The sequence below is a fragment of the Pollicipes pollicipes genome, unplaced genomic scaffold (genome assembly GCF_011947565.3).
Source record: "Pollicipes pollicipes isolate AB1234 unplaced genomic scaffold, Ppol_2.1 Scaffold_3087;HRSCAF=3621_pilon_pilon_pilon, whole genome shotgun sequence".
NCBI classification, from domain to species: Eukaryota; Metazoa; Arthropoda; class Thecostraca; order Pollicipedomorpha; family Pollicipedidae; genus Pollicipes; species Pollicipes pollicipes.
The window spans coordinates 25,628,779-25,651,777 of NW_023596225.1; the positions used below are offsets into that span (position 1 = coordinate 25,628,779).

The window sequence follows — 22,999 nt, forward strand, 5'->3', positions numbered from 1 at the left end:
CTCCTCTCTCTCTCTCTCTCTCTCTCTCTCTCTCTCTCTCTCTCTCTCTCTCTCCTCACTCACTCACTCTCACTCTCTCACTCACTCACTCACTCACTCACTCACTCACTCACTCACTCACTCATCACTCACTCAACCTGGTTATCCGGAGGCCTTATAGGGATTCACCGGACCCTTCCTGAAGCGGAAAACTCTCTAACCCAGGAAATTTTCCCCGGACCAATGCAGGGCCCCCTTTGACGCAAAACGATCCCGTATCGCCTCAGGGAGTCGAATCATTTGGAATCCTGTCCGACTTTACGGGATACTGGCTGAAATGGGATGGAAGCACCTGACTGACACAGGGCCCTTCCACTGTCTTATTGCGGCCTTTGTCATAAGTTGTTATGCATCTTCAGAGTGTCTGGGACCCTGGCCACAGCGAGAGACTCTCTGGCATTCAGGGCCCCCGTCCGTGTCCCTGCTCAGCAAATGTTCTTTCGCCTGACTCTAGGCTCCTTGCAGACACAGACTCCTTGTTTGGCACTTTTGGTACTTTGGGCTCCTGACCGATACAAGTGTCCCTCATTATTTCAGGGGCTCCGATGAATGCAAATATTGGACAACGACCTTGCTACTAGTTGGGAGAGCGGGAACAAGGCCGGGCACTGCGTGGGTCCCCAGAGCCTAGACGGACACTGTTTGGTACTGGTGTTCAGTAACGACTGTTTGGTACTGGTGGTTCCTAACCGACATAGAGTGCCCTCATCAATTCAGGGGGCCCCCGATCGGTGTAAAGGCCTCCCTGGTCGAAATTTGCGGTCCCGGCGCTAACTTTTCTTACGACCTCCAGAAAACCTTTCTGGCCCTTGATCGTAAGTCCGGACGGGCCGAATGGCCCCGGGATCCAAGGAGGGAAAGTGCTCCCTTTGCCCACCCCCGCCGCCTAAGCCACTGGGTAAGCCCTAAATCGGTTTTTCGGGGCACAGCTGGTGACTCGATTGTAGATGCCATCGAAACAAACGCCCCATAGCAGTCAGATGGCCGTGGTATTGATCGCGAGTTCTAGAAAGAAATCTGTCAGAAAAGGGTATAGACACATTTGGTACGCAAGAGCCCAGAAAAAGGCTATGAAATAAATGTCCGCGCACGAATGTCTCCGACGAAACGTTCAGACGTCCCCGAGATGGTCGAAGGGTTTCAGGAACTGTGCATGGCTGCAGGCTGTAGGCTGCAGCCTGCAGCCAGCCAGGGGCAGGGTCGGTGTCCAATATTTGCATCCGTTGGAGCTCCTGAAACAGTCACGGGTCCTTGTGTCGGTCAGGGGCCAAAAGTGCCAAGCGTGCAAAGGGCGTGGAGTTCTGCTTTTGGTTTTAATGGTGAGGTAAACCAAAGCCGCCTCACTGAGCCCGCCTCTCGCGATAAATCATGTACGATATTTCATATCGCGTTGCGAATGAAAATACCTCAGAGGCGTTTGAGCAGCACGCCGCAAATTAGAAAATTCGGTGACCGTTCAACAGCTCGCGCCACGGCGCGGCGCCCAGCCCTCGAAGAGCGCTGCTGGGTGCTCTTCGAGCGAAGAGTGAATAAACACACGCTGCGGTGCATACGCGGTACGTTGAGTTGCTTGGCCGACAACAGCCAAGCGACGGCACTTATTTACGAGAGCGGACGTTTTGAGGGAGAAACCCTGAGCGGCTCAGAGCTGTGGGCCGGGACGGCTGTAGATTAGCCGGAAGTGGGCGGCCTGACGGCGCCTGTCGGATCCTCATCGCAGCAAGGAGGTCGTTGGCCAATTAAGCCAGTTTCGTAGTGCGGTGGGGGCGAGCAGTTAAGGCTCCGAGGCACTGATGTACTGACAGGCGACGGGAACATGACCAGAATTCTTCCAGAACGGTTTCGTTTGTTCTCGATTCCCTGCGAAATTTGATGGAATTCCTCCGAAATCTCACAGAATCTGGTGAAAGCGTAATGGCTCAAATGAGGTTATGTGCCTCCTCCCCCCTCCCCATTGGGTACGAGTGTTGGATGGGTCGTTTGATGCCGGCGGTGCCCGAAAGGTGCTCAGTGCCATACTTAATGTGGCGCGTTCAAGCGCGTGCCAGGAGATGTAACGAGGCCCGTCGGCCCGCGCTTGTGTAGAGTTGCAATGGGGTGCTTCGCCTGCAATGTGCCACTGCTTTGCAACATTGCAATTTTTCAGTGAATCCGTCTCATGGGGTTCTTGTACAAACGATGGAAGTAATCTCAGGTTGCTACCTTGCTTCAGTTAGCTGTGAACCGATTTTGCATCATTCTGCAATCTTATGCAACCATTTTCCAAATCCTACATTACAAGTCGTTGCGCCTTGCAAGAACAAAGGAGGTAGTTGTAGTGTTCTACCTTGTCTCATTAATCTGCAAAACAGTGCTGCAGCATCATACAATTTTACAACAATGATAACCCTTGAGGGCTGAAGGGCTTCAATCTTCCTGAAGCAGTCGGCGGTGTAATCGTAGGGTTCCTTGGTTGCTCGTTTCGCCGTTATTAATGGCTGCAGTGTTCTTCAACATTTTGTGGGCATTGTGAAAGTTGGTTTCCAAAGATTTTGTTATCTTGCAAAGTTGGTGACGACGTTCGTTCTGCTTCCTCATGCCTGTTTTCATTCAGCGAATGGTGTCCCATGCAACCTGGCCGTCTTGCAAAGAAAATGTCATTCAGTAATGTACCGCATCTCGTGCTCATATCAGAACTTTGCACAGGTGTGAGGCTGTCCGATTCCCTTTGAGACACACGGGTGACTTCGCTGCTCACGGTAGAGGCTGAAGCTGATGTAAGGAACATGATATCGAGGGGAGCCCGTGAAGTGGTTTTCCATGTGCTACGACCACCTGACACGAGTTACTTTACGATACGCCCCGCAGAGCATCTCGGTCACTACCTCCTAGTAGGTCTTCGGCTTCAAGCATCAGTTGATGGGAGCTGTGATTGTGATTCGTCTCACTACCACCAAACGCTGAAATGCGCTCACATATGCCATATACATATAGCCACGCCCTTCCCTATGCTGAGCTAGCGTCGCTCCTACTGGTCCTTATAGCTTATTTACTTGTATTCAATGCCATGCATTCGTCCCAGTATCACCACACGCCGTTCTCATTCGTCGTATCCCTTAACCAGCTTCCGGCCTCACGATGTTGCCCCTCTAGTTCCCCCCCTCCCCCCCCCCCCCCCCCCCCCAATGGCCCACAGTCTCGAGGTGGAGTACGGTTGCCTAGGGTGCCGCCAAACTCGGGTATTTGTAGGACCGCAGCCCTCTTATCCATATCATACAAAGGAAGCACACGCCAGGACTGATCCGCCATAGGACGCGCCTCGGGTTACGACCCCCAGTCACCCCGAGGCGACCGACCCTCGCTCAGCCGACGAGTCGGAAGGATACACGTTATGTTTTGTTATATGTTGCATACACACAAGTATGTGTTATCGGTATATCACGTGGTTTAGTGACGCACATGTCCCAATATCCACCGTGACACGCCTCGCTAAATGCTCACGCTGCCCGTTGTGCCAATCACAAACATTCACTTCTGTTGATGTCATTCGCAACGAACCTATACGCTAGTTTAAAAGACGCCTCAATCACAAACATTCACTTTTGGTGACGTCATTCACAACCAACCTATACGCTAGTGTAAAAGATGCCTATCTTCGCAATCAGGGTGGTTGAAAGTACCACATAATGGTAAATGAACATGTTTGGCACCTCTTTGCATGCTCGTGAAGTTAGAGATGCATTCAGCGATTTATTTAGCATCGAGCTGAGATTTCACTGAAAACGCGTCGGATGGTCAAGTGCGGCACAATAATATCGAACATGAAGTTAATTTTGCAATATAATGTGACCTTCATGGTAAAATTTAAGGCCAAAGCAGGGGAACTCAAGGCGGTGATGTAGAGTTCCCGCCCCATGAGACGGAATTTTACCTTGGGAGTTGATCTTGGGAGCAGGAGCGGGAGCAGAAGTCAGGACTTTTAATGAACGCTAGTCGCGGGCTGAGAAATATCCTAATGCGTCAGAAGTTGAAATCGGCCGGTACTTTTTGGTGTTATTGACAAAACCGTCTGTTAAGCGGCAATTTGAAAGGTCACCTGGAGAGGTCACAACGTTTTGACAGCTTGAAAATCCCGCATTGGCCAGTAATTTGTTGGTGATGTGGAGTTTCTCGCCTTTAAAACGCGAATTGGCTTTGAAAGATAGTCTTGACTTTTGACGGAAACTGGTTCTTCCGCTGATAAATTTTCTAATGCTTAAGAGCTTGAAGTCGGACGTTAATTTTCTGGTGATATGGAGTTCCCCGTCCCTAGATCTTTAATTTGACTTAGGATGGCACATGGTATTTAAAATAAACGCCTTTTGCGACTGTGGTACCATAATCGGCCATCTGACAAGTCAGGGAAATCGAAACTCGTCGCTGAATAAATCGCCAACTTCACGGACATCCACTCTGCCACAGAGTAGTTCCATCGTCAACAGATCAACTATACCTGACATTCAATTATGGCAATAATCTTGACCCACGCCGGCAATGGGGTGGTGAAAAAAATTGGCGCAAGGATCAAATTTAACTTTGGAAAAGTGGGCCTTAAGCTGGAAAATTTACGTGCGCTGGTGTGATAAGCATGCATGCCACATAAAATGCAAAAGAAGGGGTGGGGGCGCAGGCTCATTAGCTGAATTGGAGAACGTATACTCTGTCTTTGCCATCCCGGTAGTTAAAATTTTACCGCGCAATGTTCACTGCAGTGTCAAACTCTGAGAAATACAATGAATAAGCGGCGAAGTTCACGGTATTTCGGCAGACATGCCCTCTTCAGATGAGCGTTGGAATTTGCAATTTATGGCGAACCATAAAACATCATGCAAAGCTTAATAAGAATCCGGAACGTGGGACATTTATGGGGGACATGCCCATAAACGCCCCAAAACATATCCACATAAACGTCCCACGTTCCGGATTCTTATGTAACTTTGAAATATTTTTATGGATCACCATGGAATAGAAAATTTTAAAACTCACTTGAAGAGGGCTTGTCTGCGGAAATATAGCGGAGTATTCCCTGAGTTTGAGAGTTCAGATTGTTCCCTGTACCGTTCCGCTGTCTCTAAAGCCTTCTCCTTAGTATCACGCCCCGGGCGGTGAGACACCCAGACGGTTTTCTGGTTAAAGCGTCGGTACACGGCTATCGTGTATTTTAAATCAACAAAACCACTAAAAGGGAAGGGTCGCGTGCCGGCCAAAGGGACCAAAACGTATCAGTCACAAACGCACAAGGAAAAGCCAATGCTTAAGCCGTAGCACTCACACAGGGAAAACTAGTACTCACCGACTGACACTGCCCATCGGAATCACATGCTGGTCCGGTATGACATGTGCCAGTCCTTACAAGTTGTGCATAATCCAGCTGCGCACCAGTACGGGGCCCACCAGGGTGAGGCACGAGTGCACGGTCCACAGGTGCACGGAAGAGTGAGAGTTATAGTCTTGAAACTAGGCCTTTTAAAGCTCTGCCACACCCGGAAAAGTGGCCCGGAAGGTCCGCCGGCCCAATGCTGGCTCATGTAAAAACGTCTGCCCATGCCTTCCATGTTTATCATCATTATTTTGTACATTGTTGACTGCAGTCTCGTGGAGTCTTGTTGGAAGCCTGGCCGACGTACCACGGATGAACGAGCGGACCAGCGTGGTGCGGGTAAACCGATCGACGGGTGGCGGCGTCGCAGTGGCCGTGCCCAGCTCCGGATGCGTTCGGCGCCTGCACGCGTGGGGCACGGCCTCGGCATTATCTCGTCCCTACGCGCGGCCGGCCGTTCACGCGGGTGCTGGCCCCCGGGCCGGGCCGGGCCGGTGGCCCGTGATATGTCAGCTGTCGTCCGGGCGGAGCGACTGATCCGGCAGCTCGGAAGATCATATGTCGGCTGGCATCCGGGCGGACCAAGTGATCCAGCGGCCTGGCGGATCATGTGTGGACTGCCTGATAAGTGTCGCAGGGCGAAACCTGCCGCGATACGTCGGCCGGGTTTCCCACAGAACTGTTGTTTTCCACAAGACTGCAGTCAACAGTGTGCAAAATGATATTGATGGGGATGAACAGTCTCAGAAAGGGTCTGGTATCGATAGATACAACATCCCAGCAGTGGCTGCACCTTTGACAACCATGGAAAATAAACGGAAGACGAAGAAATTGGCAGTTCAGTGTGATTGAATGACTTGAATGCAGTGGCCATGGTGTGTATCTGTGAGCAATATCTGTGAGCAACTCTAGGAAAATACTTCAAAAGGGGGGATTTTGCGACACTTTAAACACGCTGCAGAATGCTGAAAAAAGAAATAAAGACAAAGTGGTTTGTGTCAGACAGATTGACACAGTAATAAAAGTGCCCACAATTGTTTTGTGTGTTTGCAGCGCCTGGTTCAGGTGCATATATAACCAAAAAACATCATTTGTGCCCTGCCGTGCTGCCAAAACTAAATGGATTTAAAGATATGTCCGCACTCAATCCAGCAAGTTAGTTTTAGCTTCGGGCCGGGTTGCGCCGAGCGCCCGGCCGGTGCTGCGGCTCTGAGTGCCCTGTCTAGGGAGGGCTCTGAGTGGGTTGTCTGGGGAGGGCTGTGAGTCCCCTGTCTATGGACGCCTTTGAGTGCCTTGCCTAGGAACGGCTCCGAGTCCTCTGTCTAGGGACGGCTCCAAGTGCCCTGTCTAAGGACGGCTCTGAGGTCCCTGTCTAGGGACGGCTCTGAGGTCCCTGTCTAGGGACGGCTCTGAGGACGATGGGCGGTCGGGGTATCGCACCGTCTGCAGCTCCCGTCCGGAGACACGTGCCATTGGTCAGGGGAGCGAGGCCGCCGTGCGCGGTCCGTTTGCCCTACGGCGGTTGTGTCACGGGTATGGGGAGACAGGCGACCTCGCCGACACCTGACGCCGCGCGCCGCCCCGCCTCGCTCGCAGGCGCAGCAGGCGCAGCTGGAGGCGTGTCAGAAGTCGCTGGCCGCCTCGGAGGAGCGGTGTGCTCACCTGCGGCTGGGCGTGGACCGGCTGCAGCAGCAGCTGGCCGTCTCCGACGGCGGCCAGGCCGAGACGCGCGAGCAGGCCGCGCAGCTGGCGCGTCAGCTGGCGGAGGCCGGCGCGCAAGTGGCGCAGATGGAGGACAAGCTGCAGCAGGTGGGGCGAGCGGCGACGGACACTGTGACGCGGGCGGGCTCGGGTCTGGGCTGAGGCCCTGTGACCTGGCTTGGTCTAATTTTGTCTGATCTTATCCGTCCTGGTCTGATGTAATGCGATCTGGTCTGGTCTGCTCTGTGGGAAAGGTATATATGTATGTTGTTTAATATGTCGTAGGAAAACCAAGCAGAAAGCTCACTATTGGTTTTTAGCGGTCACACTGTCTGCACGCTTCTGTGCTGGAAATATGCAGTGGCGAGGACGGCCAGGATAACTAAGTCACGCTTATGACTGGCACAGGTCTCGAGTTCATTGCGAACCAGCTCAATCTCTCGCAGCACCATACTTCAACATGCGCAATACAATGGAGTAATGCTGCAGGTGACGAAAAGCGTTGGCTCCGCTGCTCGTCAGTCTGGTCCGCTCAGCGTGCATTGAAACGGAGCCCGGCGTCCAAACTGGCCAATCAGCACTAGTTTTGCGAACGTCGCGTCCGTGGTGTTCGCGGTGCCTGCTCTGAACTGAGCCCTGACTGGCTGAGGGTCTCAGCATCAACGGACGTCGCGTCCGTGGTGTTCGCGGTGCCTGCTCTGAACTGAGCCCTGACTGGCTGAGGGTCTCAGCATCAACGGACGGCAGCGCTCGTGAGCTGCTGTGGACGCTCGCGCTGCGAGAGAGCCCCCAGTCGATAGGGGGGGGGGGAGGAGGCCTTGCTGTTCGGCTTTGTGAGCCGCGGGGGGAGCGCTCCGTCAGCCCTTGACCTCCGGCCGGCAGGAGGACCTAGCCGAGCTGGACCGGCTGCGCGCCCGCTGTCTCCAGCTGGAAAAGACCATGCAGGCTCGCGAGAGAAGCTGTAAACAACGCATCGTCGGCCTGGAACAGCAGGTAGGAGAGATATGGCGAGAGAGAGAGAGAGAGAGAGAGAGAGAGAGAGAGGAGAGAGAAGAGAGAGAGAGAAGAGAGAGAGAGAGAGAGATAGAGAGAGAGAGAGAGAGAGGGAGAGGAGAGAGAGGAGGAGAGAGAGAGAGACGGCTGATGGTGATTCGTGGTGGATGGTGTCATGTTTCCTGAAGATGTCTGCGAGGGTTGAGATGATGCGCCCTGAAAATGTAAAGCCTGTCCTGAACGGCTAGCTCTTGGTGTGTCCAGTTGTGCGAGCGGTCTCGCCCGCTCGGAGCTCACAGAGCCGCTGTGCTCGCGCCGTCGCTGTCGCCAGCTGACTGTGCCGCGCGCCGCAGATCAGCACGCTGAAGGAGCAGCTGTCGCAGGAGATGCGCGCGCGCCAGCAGTACATCCTGCGCAGCACGCGCGCCGGTCAGGAGATCCGTCAGATCCGCTCCTCGCTCGACCAGAGTCTGCGCAGCGTCAGCGGCAACGAGCGTGAGTCTCGCGGCGTCCGCCGCCGGCCGCGGACGGCGGCGAGGCACGGAAACAGTGCGGCAGGAACAACGGAACAGTGAGGGAGGATGAGGGTCAGGGAGTGAGCGCCACGAGTAGGACTGGGGGAACGGCGGCTGGCGGTGGTTCTCGTCTCCATTTTGGCGTGACGGTGTTAAGGTGGGGTGACGTGTGTCACTGCCGTGTGGTGCGCTGTCACGCCGCCGTGACGGAGTGTCGTGACCCGCCATGCCGTCCCTCGTGGCGTGACGCCGGCCCGTGCCGTGCATGTCGGCGGACGTGACGTGACTGTTGTCGGATCGAGCCGTGCCTGTCGGCGGACGTAACGTAGGTGGCGGCCGTCGGCAGGTCTGGATGCGGCCGCGCTGGACTCAGAGTCGCGGCGGCTGGACTCGACTCTGGCCGGTCTGCGCGGCGCCGACGGCGTGTTGACGCCGTCCCGGCTCCCGGCTCCGGCCCCGGTTCCGGCCTCCTCCCGCTCGCGTGCCGCCAGTCCCAGGTCGGTACGACTCCATGCCAGCCATGGCGCTGTCTGTCCGTACTGTCTACCTGCTGCTGCCGCTGCTGACGTAACTCTGTGGTGCTGACCTGACCTGGACTGGATCTTCAGCAGGTCGCCCCAGCTGCGCGTGCCAGCACCATCCCCCGGCCGACGGGCGAAACAATCCTCCGGGGCCCGTCGAAACCTGGACCTCTGCTGAGGCGACCGGCCGACGCACGGTTACGTGGAAGCCGGGATTGGAGCTTTACTGGCGGGCGTATGGACATCTAGCGGCTGGAAGTGGAGAGCGTAGTTCAATGCGGCTCCACAACGCGGGATGGGAGGATGAACGATAACGCAACCACTGCCAAACCGTGTCAAATGTGATGATGTGACCAATGATCCCATGTCGTGGGATCAGAGCGGGTGTTTTTAAACTGTCGCCAACATTGAAGACCGGCAGGTTTCGTTATTACTTAACTCTGATGTTTTTATTCGGACTCTCTCGTTGCTCGAACTGTCGCCATGGCTGGTCGTTACTGTGTGTTTGGATCGGTCCGGCGTAAGGATGTCGTTACTTCAGCAGCCTCTGTTAATCCGTGCTTCTGGCCATGAAAGCCGTCTGCACCATTAACCACCGTTTGCTGGCCACCTGTGTACTCCCGTCGTCTGTTCGCTTATCATCTGTATTATTAGGTACTTGATGAGCCTGCCGCGCTTTACACATCACTTACATCATTCGTGCTTTGTATCACTGGAATGCTTATTCGCGCGATGCGCAAGGTCCGACAATTGCTGTCCGGGCCCAGAGTTAACAATACAGGTGACATCTGGCGGAAGTTTTGAAGCGTTCGTTGTTTAATGAACCGCGAGAGGGCAGTTTGGTGGCAGGTTGTGCTTGATGACTGCAATGACAAGCACGTTGATGCTGATCTTTCTAATCAGTATTTGTTAGAATGAAACACGCTTCTGCGGTAGTTCTTTTCTCTGTGCGGACGGCTGCATAGTTCCAATGCACGGCCTTGGCTGCACCCTGAAACTTGGTGTTTCACGGTGTGAAATAGCCTCTTTTGGTTAAATTTTCAGCGAGGCTTTGGGAGTGATATAAATATAAATAAAATGGAGAAGTGAAGAAAGTCAATATCCGTCTACCAACAGACAGGCACGCTTTTCGTGCGTACTTGTATCATAGAGGGAGTACCGTATCACAATTACGTTAGTTCGATAATCATCAGTACAATAGTTATGTCGTTTATGCCTCCATCAGGAAACACTAGCTTCCGTCCAACTGCAACTGCGGAGTACAGATCCATACAACTGGCATTAAGCGGTCGCAGTTGAAGTGAGATCGCCATAAAAAGCAAGTTTGCTTTCACAGCCAATAAGCCTACAGTCGGCACTTAAGATCGGTAACCCCGCGCCACTCTGTGGCTCGCTGTCCCGCCTGCAGGAATGCTGCATCCACACTCTTGATGCGGGAATACCATAAGCCATCTGCTTAGTTACTGTGGTTACTTTAACAACCCTGCGGTGCATCTGAAACCCAAGATGTAGGCATACTTTGGAGTCTTTCGCCGCGCATGTGACTAGTTCGAGGAAGACAAACGTGCGGTGGGCTGTGACTTCCTTATGGTGTACCGACGTCGGCCTCGTATTAACCTTGACTTTGCTGGCGACTTTGGCATCCCATTTCACCTTTAGACGGAGGTGGGTCCACAGATTACGTCGGTGCGCTATCCTGGTTTTCCCATCGTGGTTGTACCGATTTGGGCTGGAAACGGGGTAAACACTTCAATGCCGCGAACGTCACATGAGGCTGCAGAAACGTCTCTACTTCGAGGAACAACGGCCCCGGCGCGCCAAATTATTCTGAGACGCCCGATCGTCATCCCTATCGAGTAGCTCATGACGTCACTGTGGTGGGTTTGTGCGCACATGGAAAGCTGCAGGTGAGTGAGAAAATGCAACTGCCTCCATCCGTCTACAGGATGATGATCGGGCCTCTTTAACGTCTATCGGGCGATCGGGCGCCTATGGGGCGACTAGAGACCGGGCTGGCGCTGCCCGGCCTCTATTCGTCATTTCCCAGGCGGGTGCGCTCAGAGGGGAGCTGGGTCGGACCATCACGGGTCGGGCCTTGTGCTGGGTCGCAATGTCTTGATTATGTTCCGGATCTGGGGCGGACAGCTGGGGTGACAGACTGGGGCCGATTCCGAAACAGCAAGATCAGCTGTCGTGGCGTTCTTCCTTGCCGTTTGTGCAATATCTGACAAATATAGATGTCAAGCTCGAAACATGCTTGCGTTCTCAAAGCAAGCGTATTCAAATATCATTTGTTCATGCCAAGGCAGTAACGGTTTGGGAAGCAAAGATGGGCAATGCAGCAATGCGGTGCATTTGGTTGGGTACATTGATCTGAGTCAAGAACCAGCAGTGGACGGCGCTCGTTGGAACACCGTGGCCAAGGATCGCCGAGACTTACGGCACCCCCAGAGGGCGTCTCGTTATCTCCCTCGCCCTCGGCTTGATGAACAGCCCGCCGCCGGTCACTGGTGCGCTGGTTGTGTTTGGAGACGGTGCGACACATTCCGCCAAGCGCACGATTCATCTGACGCGGAGGTCTTGCACCAAAGTTTACGCCGGCTGACCAAATGGATAAGTGGAGACAGCTTCAAGCGATTGGGCTTACCCCCAGATTGCCGTCGAGTTGAATATGGTGCGGGTGGCGGCTATCTGTTCTCAGGTTTGTTCGGCATCTATTTTCCTGGGAATTCCCGGGGCTATAATTACAGGGGCTATAATTCTGCCAAATTTGTGTGTTAACACAAACCTAGCGTTAGGTGAGCTTTACGTATCAGTGGTATGCAACTAAATTATGGCATCTTTTCACTTTATATCGTTACGGACGAAACCAGAGTTCTAGCGTAGTGAATATTGTGATGCAACGGTGCCATGGTTGAAAACAGTCCTAAAGGTCGTTACTTTTGCCCGTGCTTGAAAAATCGAACAAAACGTTTGTGGTGGGCACAATCCTTGAAGGCTAAGCCAACCAAATGCAGGTATAGTCTGATCGTTACACCAAACACGATGACCTGTATAATGCAATCCTCCTGTGAGGATAACACGGGAACATCAAAGACGAAAATAATTTACAGCGTGTGAACTCAATCACAAGTTTAGAAAGCACACTTTACCAGAAGCCTTCCAAGAACTTTGTCATATTTGACCAAAAATTTGCTTCCAGATTGGTCGCAGCACCGTGGGACTTTGACAGTTGGCCATCGTGACACCATATCACGGCGATTTTCGCAGCACCTGGAAAACCGTGGCGTGGCGTGGGCAACGCACGAGTCACACAATTGCATGGAAAATAGACAGTGTAACTACATCATTCGTTGACTGCAAACACGAGCCGTTTGATATATATGGGCCTGCCGTTTAACAATATGAGCCGTTTAACAATATGAGCCGGACGAGCCGTTTAACAATATGGGCCTGCCAGGCCCATATTGTTACGTTTGACAGAATATTTGAGACGAATTGCCGAACGTCAACAACAATATCTGAACATTCCGGTGTGCATTCAGGTTCTTTAAAACTAAGTAAATTGTTAAAGCACATTAAATCATTTTCCCCTTATTTCCGGACGATTTTTTCAGCGAAAATTTTCCTGATTAGACATTAAATTCATGCTGTTTAGACGAAGATGAACGTGTGATTTGTGAAAACCACTTTCAACCACAGTGAACGCAGAGCAATACGCACAATATCACATCTTTAAATCGTGTTATTTCACTGCCATCGCAAATCCTGGGCCGCCATGCTCTCTAGTAAGCTAATCATAGTTGCATCACGTGAACAGAGGCACATGGTGTCAACAGGGGCGGGGTCTATCAGTCATCACCCACCCACTTCTTGTGAGGTCAAACGTAAGGTATTGCAGGTGGTGATATGTGTAAGAATGGACCTTAAAAAATACTCATCCCACTGTACATTGAAGATGACGCTGTAGTGATATTGGAGCGTGAATATCGAGCAGCTGTAGGAACATATATTTAGAAACAATAAGAAATGCTAGAACATGCTATGATGTAATTCCAAAATGATAATTTGTTTTAACTGATCTGAGTGCTGTCTAACTGCAACATGCGGCCTGCAAATGGCAAATTTCCGCCCCTGGCCTTCAACGAGGATTTTTTGCCCCATTTGCTTCCACCTTCAACGTCATTGAAAATGTGAAAAGCTCTGATAGTATACAAATTTCTGCTGGAGTGCGCGAATGTATCCATCTATATGTTCAAATGGCAAACTCCAACGAAACGCAACCTAAGCCTTGCAACCTGCAAACGCATGCAACCTAAGCCCTGCCCGGGACAATCTGTTACTTTATGCAGTTTCCCACTTGCTCACAGATTAACCCTCCGGTTCTATGTGTTACTTGATCAGGCTGTGGCTACATAATCAGGATTAATGCGTATGTTTGACCTTAAGAATCATTGACAATAAAGACGAGGCTGTCTTGCTGGATCGGACAGACATGTCGGTCGCCTTGTCCAGGCCGCCAGCTGGCGCCGACCCAGTTCATCCGCGCTGTTGTACACAAAGAACATAAGAAAAAGCATACATGACGGCTTTGATATTTCCTAACGGCAGGAGCCATTGTTCGGACCCGTGACCCTCATCTGGTGTGTATGATATGTGTAGCTTAAAAGCAGGCTCACGTGCTACGTTTATATTACTATATATAGTATATATATATATATTATATATAATATATAATATATATATATATATATATATATTATACAGTACGCCAACACACCAGAACGTTGGAGTGGCATACTTTCAAACACCAGATGAGGTCTGAGTCGTGACGGAAGCCCTAACAGGGCCTAATAACATCGACTTTCCTGCAATGAGGTTTATTGACCTGTATTCTTGAATACTCTAGACCCCGTCAGTTGCATTTATTTATCACTTGTCCCTGCGCGAAAAAAAGTTCGCAAATTGGTCATGAGAACCTGACTGAATAAACAAAACAAAACGACTAACCCTTGCAACGAAATGTCGAATTGACTGAGAGCAGCGAACTGTGCTCGAAGGTACTAAACCTAGTATTAAATGGCTGCTGCTCACAGAAAAATGAAACTCTAGGGAGGTGCTGTCTTAACGGCTTGGTCCCCAATCCCTCACCTTAAATCGTGTACTGGTGCAACGACCGAGCAAGGGCTGCGTATAGGAGATCCAAACTCAGTACCTGCCGGTTATCTCCGGTGAAAATGTGCTAACGTGTTCCATAAATCACCTTTTCTCCTGGAAAATAGTACACCTTATCAGATGACGTTTTCGGATTCGGCGACGAGTGCCGAGTCGGGACCGGTGTTTTTCCGCCGCCGTTGGCCCCGAACGGATTAACTGAGGTCCGATCTCATCTGTGTCCGTCTCTCGCAGTCCCTGAGTCACCTTAATTGCGTCTTACGAGAACGAGAACGCGTCTCATACGCTGAGTGACGTAACGGTTCATGTTTTTTAATGTCGCGGCACTCATCTTGCCAGAGCCGTCAACACGCGCAATTGAGAAAGCGATTTATCAGTTTGCGCAGATTTCAGTGAAAAGTTTGAAGGTATTAACTACTAGTGTGTGCTATGTGAATTGCATACTTTGGAAGCAGTCGGCTCTAGGACGGACCCGTCAGGCACGCCTTTGTAGTCAGATCTGGAACAGGACTGTCTCGCGCGGCCCTGCTGTCGGGTGCTGTGGACTGGACTGCAGACCGGTGATAGGTGCTGACCAGCAGGCGACCTGACTCTGTCTGCGCTCCCGACCGGCGTAGGCGCCACTCGTGCCCACGGATTGCCACAGACGGGCGCTCGCCGCGACTGCTGCACGGAAGTTTCTCGGCACGTATCGTACACAGCTGCAGAAATGTCGCTTACAACGCAGACCCATGGCATGACACCGGACCTGGTGCCCCTAAAGCTATAATCGTGCTCATCGCCCCGGTTGAATGGGATCAGGACGGATGCTTTGGAACTTTGGAGCTTAACTTAGCCTGGCGTCATGCAGTGAGCCTCACCGGCGCATCGGGGTACAGCGACGGTCACTCACCGCTGACGCGCGCCCGGTGGCGCAGCACAGGCCGTCACGCACGCCGCGCGAGTTCGGGCGGGGCCCTCGCCGACCCGTCTGCAGACAGCGTGCTCGAGCGTCGCCCCAGCCAGCCCCTGCGACAGCGGCTGGCGCTGGACAGTGACGCCCAGCTGCAGGTGGGTGCAGGCCCGGCCGGTCGCCACAGCTCTCCCCATGCGTGTTCAGTGTCAGCTCCGTCGCTTGGCGAAGTAAACCCGCGAACTGTTGCGGTATTGAGCTCATAAGAACACAATGTGTGTGTGTGTGTGTGTGTGTGTGTGTGTGTGTGTGTGTGTGTGTGTGTTGTGTGTGTGTGTGTGTGTGTGTTTGTGTGTGTGTGTGTGTGTGTGTGTGTGTGTGTGTGTGTGTGTGTGCGTGTGTGCGTGTGTGTGCGTGTGTGTGTGTGTGTGTGCGTGTGTGTGTGTGTGTGTGTGTGTGTGTGTGTGTGTGTGTGTGTGTGTGTTTGTGTGTGTGTGCGTGTGTGATCGCGTGTGCGTGCGTGTTGTGTGCGTGTGTGTACGTGTGCGCGGGCGCGTCGGGTACGTTCCTTAAAACACTGCTGGTTGAGAGCAATGACTAAAATTATCCGATAGTAGGATGCTCGGCTGCAAAAGTCCTATAGTCGTGTTGTTTCCTATTCAGTTGGGGATTGCCCCCCCCCCCCCCGAATCAAGGGCGTAGCTTCCTATTCAGACGGAGGGGAGTTAGAAGGCGCAGCGCCCCTGGCCCCTGGTGCCAGAAGGCAGAGCCCATCCCATCACCATGCGTGTCACCATGAAACTTGCCAACACCAGCCATCGTTTTTCCATAACTCATGTCCCAAGGCTCCAGCCCTCGAGTTCCCACGCTGAGAAACCCCACCTACCACTCATGCAATCTGTAACACTCGACTGAAAATGTAAACGAAAATGACTGTAACTGTAACACAACCGAAAACGCGCCGGAAGAAACTTAACGATCTCGAATGTAAAGGGAATGCTCGAAACGATCTCTAAGTGAATGGGAATGTTCGAAATTTGAAGATTTTGAAGGAAACATTAGATATGAACTGAACTCACTCATAACTATTAGGTATACTTTAATTGTAAATGGATGCTCTAAACAGTAAAGTTACTTACTACTTACTCCTCACTACTTAGTGAGTATGCTCCTGAGTGCGTCATTGTTTGGTTACGTGCTGGAACGTTTGTATGCCGTTGATGTGCCGCCAAACTAGCCGTCCGAAATTGCCATCGTAGCACTCTCTTATAGCACTTCAATCTCCCGAGAGGTGGCGATGGGGGTGCTGGAAGTGTGCTGAACTAGATACCGTTTTGTGCTCTTGTTTTGGTCTTTTCTCGTGATGTTCTTGCGCATTTATTCGTCAATGCATGATGTGTACTTGCATTCACATACTCGGTTATGGCGCTATTCTTGATTTATTCGATTATTTGTCTGATTTCCGTAAAAACTAGCTACCATGTCCAACTTCTTATATTATGCAGAACAACGTGATCCCAGTTGCGCTGGTCCGTATTTCTCATCCTCTATTGTAATTGGTTCCACAACGTCGCGGCGCGTTGAACGTCCGGGGTAGGCCGCATGCGTTAGCTACAAGTGGGTCGAGAAGCCCCGTGGGAGGGCAACGACAACTGGGCACCTAATGCACACCCTAGGGTGGAAGTTAAGCGATTGCCCGCCCCCCCCCCCCCCCCCCCCCCCCCAGCCGCATGCAGATCTGTCACACCGTTATCCATTCTCGCTCATCCTATAGCCCTGAAATGGTCATTTTTGGTCGAAGGGGCTGTAATGCAAACAGCCAATGGTGACTGACACTCCCACAGCGTCCCCAATATTGATTGAGAGCCAGCTGACGTACATTATGCCTGGAGATTATACTCCTGAGCGTCAGATCTGAACGGATCGGCTGTTGTATTCTTGACTTGGAATGCCGCATGACATACGGGAGTGCAGGATTCGAATTTGGTTTCCATGGCTTTATGCATACCTGAATGATTTTGAAATAGTCTGGGATATTGTCAGTGGGATATAGTTGAACTAGTCAGTCATGGGACGAAAATTTAATGAAAGTTGACGATTCTGTGAATGGCGTTCATTGTTAACGAAATCGTCAATCAGTTGACAAAAAAATGAGTCAGTGCTTTGACGGATGACCTGTTTGAAGAATATGTGCCTACCTCTCGCTGTAACCTCTGGCTGTCACCTCACCATGCCCTGCAAATGTGTCTGCACAATCGCTTAGGATGGACCCGGGTAACAGACCGCCCCCGACGGAGGCGGCATGGATCACCGAAATCAGGGCTTTATCATAAGGTATAGGAAAAACGTTACAGGCGCTGATATTCGTCACGATAAAGGAAGTCGATCAGGGTCAAGTAGGATTGCCTTGCGCTACCGTACCAGCGTGTTCCCAATGGTGCAGGAAATACGGTTTGTCAAGTTTGGTATGGTCCCTAGTATCTGCCAGTACATTTGCAGATATTTTTGAGCTCTTTTATTCTCGCTTTACAGGCGTGCGGGCTTAAATGGGGCGTCTCTTGGGCGCAACAGCTGACGACTGCAGAATGTGGAGAGGGCTTTGTAGCCAGTAGCAGGAGCTGAGAGGGCCTTAGCTTCCTGGCTATAAATCCAAACGCTCATGAACACAACACCGCTTCCCCATACTTTGGTAAATTCCAAGCTGTTGTCCATATTCATATTTGGAGTCATATCGCGGGGCGTTCGAGCTGGTCGAGCGCAGCAGTGCGAGCTCCTCGCGCTCAGCGTAGCAGGCGTCGCGTCGAACACCGAGCGGCACACGCCTGCTGGTCGTGGGCTTGTCAGGTCCCGAGCCGGATCTACAGGTCCGACAGAACCCCTCACTCCGTAGCTCCCAGCGCTGCAGGCCGCTGGATCACGTCAGCGGCAGCTCGTCCGCTGTCGCCGCGGCCCACGGGTCGGCGGGCGGCCTGGCCGGTCGGCCGTCGGCGCTGTGCCCGACGGACGGCGCCGCGCTGCCACCCCGCTCCACGTCGGCCACCGAGTCGGGCAGGCCGGCGCCGCACGTCTCTGGCAGCAGCAACGTGGCCAGACCGGCCAGCAGCGCGGCGGCACCGAACACGGCCGACGGCGCGGTGGCCCGCAGCTCGCTCACCAGGTCCACCACGAACGGCGAGACGGTGGCGCCCAGCCGCAGCGCCACCTGGCACACGCCAAACCCGACGGCGCGCGCGCACGTCGGCATGTACTCGGGCGAGTAGGCGTACAGTATGTTGAACGCCAAGCTGACGCTGAGCTGGCCGACCAGGCCGAACGCCAGCCGCACCGGCGGATGGCTGACGGCGAAGATGACGAGCATGGCGGCGGCCGAGAGGAAGAAGCAGGCGGCCGTGGGCCCGCGGCGGCCCAGCCGGTCGATGATAGGGAAGAAGAAGACGGAGGGTAGATTTAGCAGGCCGAGGAGCACGCCGGCCAGGTGCGGCTGCCGGCTCAGCTGCGTTACGTCGAACGCGATGCCGAAGTACGCGCCGGAGACGACGAACCAGACGAAGGCGCTGACTAGTGTGCTGCGCCGCATACGGGGCGTTTTGACCAGCTGCAGCAGCTGGTTGAGGAGCCGGCTGCAGCGGCCGCCGGTATCTGCCTCTGGCGCTGGCTTGCCGGAGTGCACCCGCGTCATCATCTTCAGCACAACGTCCCGCGGCGGCATGGCGGCGCCGTTCCAGCGGGCGCCCGCCGCCAGCACGTCGTAAGCCTTGGTTGGCCGGCCGCGCAGGAGCAGCCAGCGCGGCGACTCGGGCATGAGCCAGATGTTCGGCAGCAGCCCCAGACAGGGCACGGCGTAGACCAGCTGCAGGAGCCGGCGGTTACGCACGGCATAGGAGAGTGCCGCCACCAGCGCCGTGCCCACCGCGAACGGCATGAGCGTGAACGCGCTGTAGCGTGCGCGCTGGCCGATGCCGCCCAGCTCGGCGACCAGCACGTACTGGCTGCCGATCATCAAAGCCATGGCCAGCCCGCTTAGCAGCCGGCAGGCGGCGAACAGCGCGTAGCTGGTGGCCAGCGCCGACGTGAAGGCCATCAGCACGATGAGCAGCATGGCCGGCAGGAAGACGGGCCGCCGGCCGAAGCGGTCTGCCAGCTGGCCGGCAGCCACGGCGCCCGACAGGCCGCCCAGCATCAGCAGCGACTGCAGTAGCGACAACAGCGGCTTGCGGCCGCACACCAGCGCCCACTCCGTCACCACCGTCGACTCGTACACGGACCGGTCGAACACCCAGCGTCGGCAGGCGGCGCTCGCGTTGGGTGGGTGGCAGCGCTGGGCGGCGGCCGGCAGCGAGGCGTACGTGGCGTTCGCGTCGAAGCCGTCGGCGCACTTGAACGGCGGCGTCGCGCCGATGAACATCATCGACATGGAGAAGAATGGCAGAATGAGCCACATCAACGACATGTAGGCCAGCAGCGCGGTCTGCCAGCGGCCGCTGCCGCATGTCAGCCGCAGAATGTCCTCGAAGCTCTCCGCGTCGTGCTCGGCGCCGCCGTCGGGCCGGGCCGCGTCGGCTGGCTCCGCGGACGGCCGGCTCGTCTGGGCGCCGCGTGTCGGCTCCATCAGGGACCGCAGCGGGGCGGAGAGAGGTCCGCCCAACTCTGCGGCAGGAAACGACGCCGTTCAGATCGTTTAAAGCAATGATGATTTTCCCACATTCATGTCATGGGACGTAGCGATTCCTCGCGTTGCAACATTTCTCAACACGGGCGCCAACTTCATGCTCGGGCGCGAGCAGAATTCAGTGCTTGGGCAATGCCGGCACGAGAACCTCCCTACGGCAGGGCAGGCAGCGGTGGATATGATCGAGAGGATGCGCCGCCGCGGGTTGGCCTTCAACAGTCGTGGAACAATTGGTGGCCTAATTCTGAATTATTCAACGGCACCAGGCTGCAAGTTTGCTGGTGTGCCTTCTGATCAATAAACGATCATCGGGCTAGGCCAGGGCCAGCAGATGTGGGGACGGCTCCAAGACATTTCTGCTACAACAAAAGCTCGTTCCGACAGATGTGCTACGACATTACTTAAACACGACACTGGTGATGCGCGACAAAAGCTGTACCGTGACTTATACGAGTGACGAGTGACTTATATTCGTCATTACTTGCACTGCAAAAAGATCTGCAGCCATTATATACGACCCTACTTCTACTGCAAAAACGTGTACGCGACAACTTGAACTTATCTGACTCATCCCTATCGCTGTGCGTTCCTTTCTTTATCCCTGTCGACTATTTGTCTTTCAGACTTTTAAGATTCGAGTTCTATCGCCTTCAGCCATTTTGCCCGATGGTTTCGTTTGATTTTTGTCATTCGACTTTTAGCTCCATTTGAGCTCTTGTCCAGGAGCGGGAGTCGGCGACCCCCGCTTGATGTATGTACGCCGATATGAAGGGTGCCGGTAGTGTAGAGGTTCACGCGTCTGCGTTAACAACTACGCGTCTGGGAACCCAGAGGTACGGGTTCGATTCCCCGCGGTGCCCGCCCTTCCCGCCAGGGTGAGAGGCAGGCGACGCCATATAACCTCAGCAGCTGTGTGCGTCGTAAAGCCTCAATGGCACGCACATATGTACGCCGAACGCCCGCCATTCCTGCGCTACGGGTGTCTGACGTCTATAATGTCTTCCCGGTATGCCTGCCTTCTGACATCTGGCATTCGTGTCTGACGTCCGCCAATCCTTCCCTTACCTTTATCATTCCTTGCCTGATCTTTGTCATTCCTGGCTGGCGTCTGTCATTCCCGCCTGATATTAGTCTTGGCTGCCCGAAGCATGCTTACCTGACGTCTGTCCGTCCTGCTCGACGTTTCAATCCTGCCTGAAGCTTGTCTTCTCCTCCTGACGCCGGCATTGGGCATTGACGTCAATGATGTCATTATCAAAGCAGTTGAGTCCCACCCGTCACACTTGACCTGTGGCAAGATATTGCGCCTTGCGACCCGTGCCGCTGGCCCTGCCGCGACTATCAGGGCGGTACCTTTGGGGGGTCAGCGTCCTGATTTATACAACTTCGCTCCGTTCTTTGCCCTGGTCCGTCCAATCCAGAGGAGGCCTATCATAGGCGCACGGCTTCTCATACGACATCGATACCTAATTAAGCGTACCTTCTCTGTGCCTGGACCCGCCGTTGCGTCCCCAGATATCTTGCGCTGAGCCCGTTTTTACACAGCCAATTACTCCGGAATGAGTTCATTCCTTACGTTATGTTACGTTATGTCGTTATGACACAGGCCCATTTCGTACTCGGCCGCGACGCGAAGTATATGCGTTTGTTTATATGAAGTTGTCGGTGCTTACACAGCAGCGCCTAGCAGCGGTCGATATGCTGTAGACGGTCCTGCGTGTCCGGGAGATAGGCAGGTCTTGATTGTATGTGGAAAGTGTGTTGGATAATGAGGTATTTAGCTACAGATCGATTGCCACCAACTGTTAGTTGAATGAATCTGTTTGCAGGCAATCACTGTTGTGCAGGAACTTGCCGATTCCAGTAAATGCATTGAGCTCCCTGACAAGTCACAAGGTGGTTTGTGATGGACCTCGTCATTTACCTGAAATAATCACCAGAGTACGAGGCAAACCTGCAATTCATTGTTGTTTTTTTTTACTACAGCAAATATTACGCAAGTTGTCCGTTCCCGATCCGCGTACCAGCCGAACTATTTCATAATCTAAAAGTGGTTCATGGTCAGGAGAAGTTGGAACGCAACGATCCAAGTATCCCGCACTAAATTGGTACATTTTGTGACATATATACAGCACACTTTTAATATGCATGTGATCGCACAATCCGCACCACGCCAGTGCTGGTTGCTCGGTCCAATGCAGTCGGACGCTCTGTTCGTCGTAAACAAATGTCTGGAGGTGTTTAAACCAGCGTTGAATGCACTTGGTGCATCTGATAAGCCATAAATCCAGAAGCCCGCATCTCAAAAGTTAAGCATTTCTGTTCCGTTTGGGCGAAGCTCAATCACTAACCAGTTGAATAGTTGAGAACAGACAAGAGCAATCAAGAGCAACTTAGGAATAAAAGGGCTCAAGAAACTCTCAACACTCAAGAACAAAAGCGCACGATTTCGGTTTACCAAAGTGTTTGGAGGTAAACTAGATATCCCATTCCATGTAGTCGCAGTGCGCGTTGTTCAACAATCTCCAATGCCGACATTCCGTGTACCATGACGTTTTACCTCATGTTCACTCAACTCTACGCTGGCATAAGCCATAACTCACTTCAAAAGTATTTCCGATCAGTGCGCACCATAAGCCGCTGACATCACGGATGAATGTGGACTTCGAGAAAAATACGTGGCTTACCGTTTTTTTTTCACTCTCAAAGGATTTGGCCAAACTGAATAGCTTCTAGAAGGCACAAACGCCTGCATCTCACATATGAAGCCGTTTAAAACAAATATCCCACACTTTAAAGACGGCGAAATGAAGCAAATTTTGAATAGTTGATTTTTGACACAATCGTTACCCGCGTCAATGTCATGGCCGAAGATGCGATAAAATGCGCAGCCCGCACACAATCTGATATCTTAAACGCTTCGTTCATGCGCACAACCCAGATGAAGTTGTTTTATTAGCCCACCGGTTGATGAATTTGCAGTGCGTTGTTGACGGCGTCATTCCCAGTGGGAAGACAGCAAACGGAGAAATGTTCCGCAAGGACCTTGCTAAAGCCAACTCGTCCTGAGCTCCCCACCTTACCGGACTGTCGCGGTCCTCGGAGGCCTTGCCGTGGTCTGTTGCGGCCGCTGGTGTAGCGCTCCAACCGATGCCT

The 22,999-nt window shown here is 53.2% G+C and overlaps 2 protein-coding genes across 2 annotated transcripts in view; one reads left to right on the plus strand and one right to left on the minus strand.

Annotated features, from left to right (window-relative positions):
* LOC119089947 (organic cation transporter protein-like) overlaps nucleotides 1-9,157 on the plus strand; it is a 17,159-nt gene extending 8,002 nt beyond the window's left edge. The window contains exons 3-5 of the mRNA XM_037212749.1: nucleotides 8,006-8,071; nucleotides 8,425-8,566; nucleotides 9,078-9,157. Coding sequence (XP_037068644.1) covers nucleotides 8,006-8,071; nucleotides 8,425-8,566; nucleotides 9,078-9,157 — 288 coding nt within the window. The remainder of the gene's footprint in view (nucleotides 1-8,005; nucleotides 8,072-8,424; nucleotides 8,567-9,077) is intronic.
* Nucleotides 9,158-9,352: 195 nt separating this feature from the next.
* Nucleotides 9,353-22,999, minus strand: LOC119089948 (organic cation transporter protein-like). The gene is made up of 3 exons (XM_037212750.1): nucleotides 22,927-22,999; nucleotides 18,225-19,821; nucleotides 9,353-9,359 (listed from the first exon to the last, which is right to left on the minus strand). Exons 2-3 carry the CDS (start codon nucleotides 19,781-19,783, stop codon nucleotides 9,353-9,355), a joined length of 1,566 nt encoding a protein of 521 aa, XP_037068645.1. The 5' UTR covers nucleotides 19,784-19,821; nucleotides 22,927-22,999.